At 39.8% G+C, this 4261-nt stretch overlaps 2 protein-coding genes across 4 annotated transcripts in view; one reads left to right on the forward strand and one right to left on the reverse strand.

The window, feature by feature from the left end:
* usb1 (U6 snRNA biogenesis 1) lies at window positions 1–2560 on the forward strand. The gene is made up of 6 exons (XM_035665762.1): window positions 1–141; window positions 276–459; window positions 836–889; window positions 988–1093; window positions 1376–1456; window positions 2179–2560. Exons 1-6 carry the CDS (start codon window positions 30–32, stop codon window positions 2296–2298), a joined length of 657 nt encoding a protein of 218 aa, XP_035521655.1. The 5' UTR covers window positions 1–29; the 3' UTR covers window positions 2299–2560.
* A 340-nt stretch (window positions 2561–2900) lies between these two features.
* The window catches only part of pla2g15 (phospholipase A2, group XV), a 9429-nt gene continuing 8068 nt past the window's right edge, over window positions 2901–4261 (reverse strand). For all 3 annotated transcript variants that reach the window (XM_035665761.1, XM_035665760.1, XM_035665759.1), the window contains exon 8: window positions 2901–4261. This exon is cut by the window's right edge. The gene's annotated coding sequence lies outside the window, so the exon portion shown is untranslated.

Raw genomic sequence — 4261 nt, forward strand, 5'->3', positions numbered from 1 at the left:
GGCTGCCTCTTCCTGGATGCCTGTTGGCCATGTTTCCAGAGGAAGTGGACTCACAGACTGAAGACAGCGCTCTTCACGGTGGACGCGTCCGCTCCTTCAAACACGAGAGAGGCAACTGGGCCACCTATGTTTATTTGCCATGTAAGACCAGCACTCTTTGCTGTTGATGATTGGTGGTTATCATTGATCCATTTGTGCCCATTTATTTAACCTGATGCCTCACATTCATTTCTTCCTGTGTGCACGTTTCTCTGTCTGTCTCTTCCCCACGTCAGACCATCCTGAGGAGGAGTTCAGGGAGCTGTTGGAGGAGCTCCTCTCAGCAGCAAGGGCCCATGGTGTGCTTTTGACCCCGCAGGAGGAGTTCCACCTCAGCGTGTCTCAGACGGTGGTGCTGAGACACCACTGGATCCAACCCTTCACACAGAGCCTCAGGGCAGGCCTGCTGCACTGCAAGAGGTTAGCTCAAACACCCATACACAGGATGATTGAACTTAATAGTTTCTTTTGATTTCATTTTTGCTTTTTTTCGCTTTACACATTTATTACAAAAAATGTTTTAAAAAAAGGGTTGTGGTGGTGAAATTTTAAAAGAACTATATCACAAAAAAACAAGGTCAAAAGGAAATTAAATGATAGAGAAACCAAACAATGAAGAGAGTGCAGTTATATATATATAACCATTGTATTACCATAAATATAACTATATCAAGGCAAGGTGAATAAGGAGTACTGTGGAGTAAGTGGAATAGTAAAAATATATTAGAAGATATGAAAATTACACCAGAAGCTGATTAAAGTGGAACTTTCATTTAAATGTGTTTCCTGTTGCCAGGTTTGTGTGCTCAGCGGGAAGACTGAGGGTCTATTGTAACGCTGAGAGAACGAGGTACAGTCAGTGCCTTTAGTTGTGTCCTCAATCTTAATGTCTGTCTGTGGGTTTTAAATGTCTGTGCATCACTTCTGTCTGTCTGTCATCCCCTGCAGGACGTTTCTGGGCATGGAAGTGTGTACCGGGCATGCTCAGTTGTTGGAGCTGGTCCAAGCAGTGGACAGAACAATGACAGAGTTTCGCCTGGACACTTTCTATAAGGTCTCTGTTCAACCAGTTGGACCAGTTTGTTGTTCACTCTTAAGTTTGAATTAGTCTTTTTCTGTTGTTGATATGTTGATACCTGGGTAAACACAGCAAATGTGCTCAGTGGGTTATGTTCTTCTATGCTGTAGCAAACATTCCATTTTAAGATAATAAGATACCAGGTGTGTTTTTACATTATAATACCTAGCACAGTCTTCAGTGTAAGTCAATGTCTGAATGTGAAGTAGTGCACATCCATGTCTTCCCCCCTAATGTTCCCTCTGATGTGTTTTCTAGGATCCATCTTTCCACGTGAGTCTGGCCTGGTGTGTGGGAGACGTGACAGAACAGATGAAGGAGTGCATTCAGGAGCTGCAGGTACTGGGGCGGCTTGTGTCTGTCCATGCCAACTTACAACACTGACGTTGTCAATCATTACGATTCAGTATATTGCGATATATTGCAATTTAAAAAAACTGATTTTAGGTAAACTATAAAGACCAAGCCACAACATGCATAAATTAAAAAGTTAACTTATTTTGTGCAACCAGAACAGTGGGCTCTGCCTTTGAATGCATCACAGTCCCTCTAACACCAAACATCATAGCCCTCAGTTTACATTTACAACACTGCTATCTAGTGGTTGGGGGCTTAAACACAAAAGGTAATAAAGTTTGTTTTTACAATGTTTTTGTACACCCCTAATTAAAAATGCCAAAGATATGTGTGTAATTTATAGCATGTCTTAATCACAGTTTATCTACCAAGAGCTGTTCCTGAGTCCTTTTATTAGCTGCAAAATGCCCCACTCAAGTCATAATTCTTTAACAAATTTAATGTGTGTTAATGTTAAAGAAAAGATTATCAGCCAATATACTGTTAACCATCAGGCTTTAGTCTAGATGTAGGGTTCCTCTCTGTGGCTTAGATCGCAATCTTGTTATTTCTTGCATGTGTGATGTGCTGAACACTGCTGAGGACTGTTGTACTGGAGATAATGCTGGGTGCGCATGATAAGCAGTCATAGCAGTTTTGACTGAATGACTTGCACAGAATTTACCAGCTGGTTACTCTTGACGCTCTGATTTTGTGACCCTCAGAGTCTGGTTGATGACCATGAAGAAGGACCATTTCTGCTCAGGCTGGACTGCACGGAGCTGCGCTGCAGGACGGGAAACAAGACCTTCCGCTTCCCTCTTGAGCCCGAACATTTGACATAACCTATACACTGACCACTGGACCTTCACAGCCGTGTCCCCCTGACCACCATAAATGAGCCGGAAACATGATCAAATGAAGAGAATGGATTAAATTGTATGGTTAAAGCCATACAGCTGTTAGTAATGTGGCTATATGACACATCCCAGCAAAGACAATCAAAGCTCCCTAGCAAGAATAAAAATTTTATTGTATTTTTCTACATTATTGTAATACTGTATATAAATAAAGTTCCTACTAGTTTTGGGTTTGCATTGGACGGTATTAATATTACAAGATGTATGATGTTCACACGTCAGCTCAGCTTGTAGAGAATCATGACGCAAGTGTGAGAAGCTGCACATTAGAAAGGAAGTTGTAAACGTATTCATACTGAAACCTCACTATGTGGTTCCAACCGTCATATCTGGTAATTTACCTTGACATGAACACAGAGGAAGCAGTTAGTCATCACTTAATAAGTTAAAATGACCATTACTGTAATGTCACTGGCTCTGTAAAGTCTCTCAAATCAAACTGAAGGAAAACTGTTTTTTTCACACAGTATGAATGAAGTGTATACCAGAGGGATTTACTGCAGAAAGAAAAGTCAATGGCTAAATGGAATATTTGAAATATTTACTCTACAGAAGGCAACACGTTTATGACACACATTTATGATAGTTCACAGCAGATATGAGCATATCATCTTGGTCTGGCCCAGAGAGGCCTCGATGGCACAGTAAAATCCCTCAGATCAGACAGATTCTCCACCAGGACAGAGTCAGGTTTTAAACTCTGCACATGGAACTTTTCAAGTCTCTCTAAACAGAAAGAGGATACATAAAATAATAAACAGATCTGAATTATACAGTAAAAACAATAAAAGTCATCCCCTCATTTGTCCCTGTTTAAATCCAGCCCATCCGGGCACCAGGGTCAAACCAAACCTGGGCAAAACATATGTATAGAACAATCATAATGTACTGTATAGGACATTGAAAGTGAAGTGAAAGAGCTTAATATAGCAGGTCATTTCATTTTACATTACACATGAATGCTAAAACAATGATTCCAGTTAAAAACATCACGCCAATATCATTGGGCTGTTTTTTGATCCATCAGGAGCAGAATTTAACACTCAAAAATCCACTACTATATTTACTGGAGCTTTCACCTACATCTCATGCTCATCAATGGATACAGTGGCCATCACATGGCCTTTTAAAAATGGACAGGACAATAGAGATATCTCCAAAACTATTGAGCAAACAGCATTCACTGATGAAGACCATGAGATGCAGTTGAAAGCTCTATTAAAAGCCAGTAATTGGACCTTGAGTTAAGAATTTGTTTTTTTTTGACAAATCTTTTTGCTTCAAGGTTCACTTGCTAGCTCTTTCTGGAGCTTTCAGCTGCATCTCAGTCTTCAACAATGAGCAAACTAAATTAATGGAGCCAATTGTATTCACTGATTAAGACCATGAGATGTGGTTCAAGGTCCTCAAAAATGCAAGTAATTGGACCTAAAACCTTTTTGTTTGACCGGTGAGTGGCTTCAACATGACTAAAATCCACATCCACACCCCAGGTATGGTTCCAGTCCCTCTGTGACTCGTGTAAATAAAAACTATCCTCAAAGCAATCCTGGACATACAGCTTGGCTGCATGCAAGAAAATAAACATAAAAGATCAACAAAAGGATCAGTAGAAATAAAATGACAAAACAATTAAACAAGTTGATTTGGTAGAAGTCTACTTAGGTTTGTTAATAAGTCAGAGCACTGTAACATGTGACCTGAAAGATACAAATACAGTATGTCCTTTAGTCAAACATCTGTCAAGGGAGTTCAGAAATCTCCAACATTAATAAAAAGATCTGACTTTGATTAATAACTCAAAGTGGCACATACTGTATTTCCCTGGGTTTCCACTTGTACATACACACATTCTTTATCATAATAACGACACAATAATTTAGTAGGT

Source organism: Morone saxatilis, unplaced genomic scaffold (assembly GCF_004916995.1).
Source record: "Morone saxatilis isolate NCDOM2014 unplaced genomic scaffold, NCSU_SB_2.0 Contig2, whole genome shotgun sequence".
Taxonomy (NCBI): Eukaryota; Metazoa; Chordata; class Actinopteri; family Moronidae; genus Morone; species Morone saxatilis.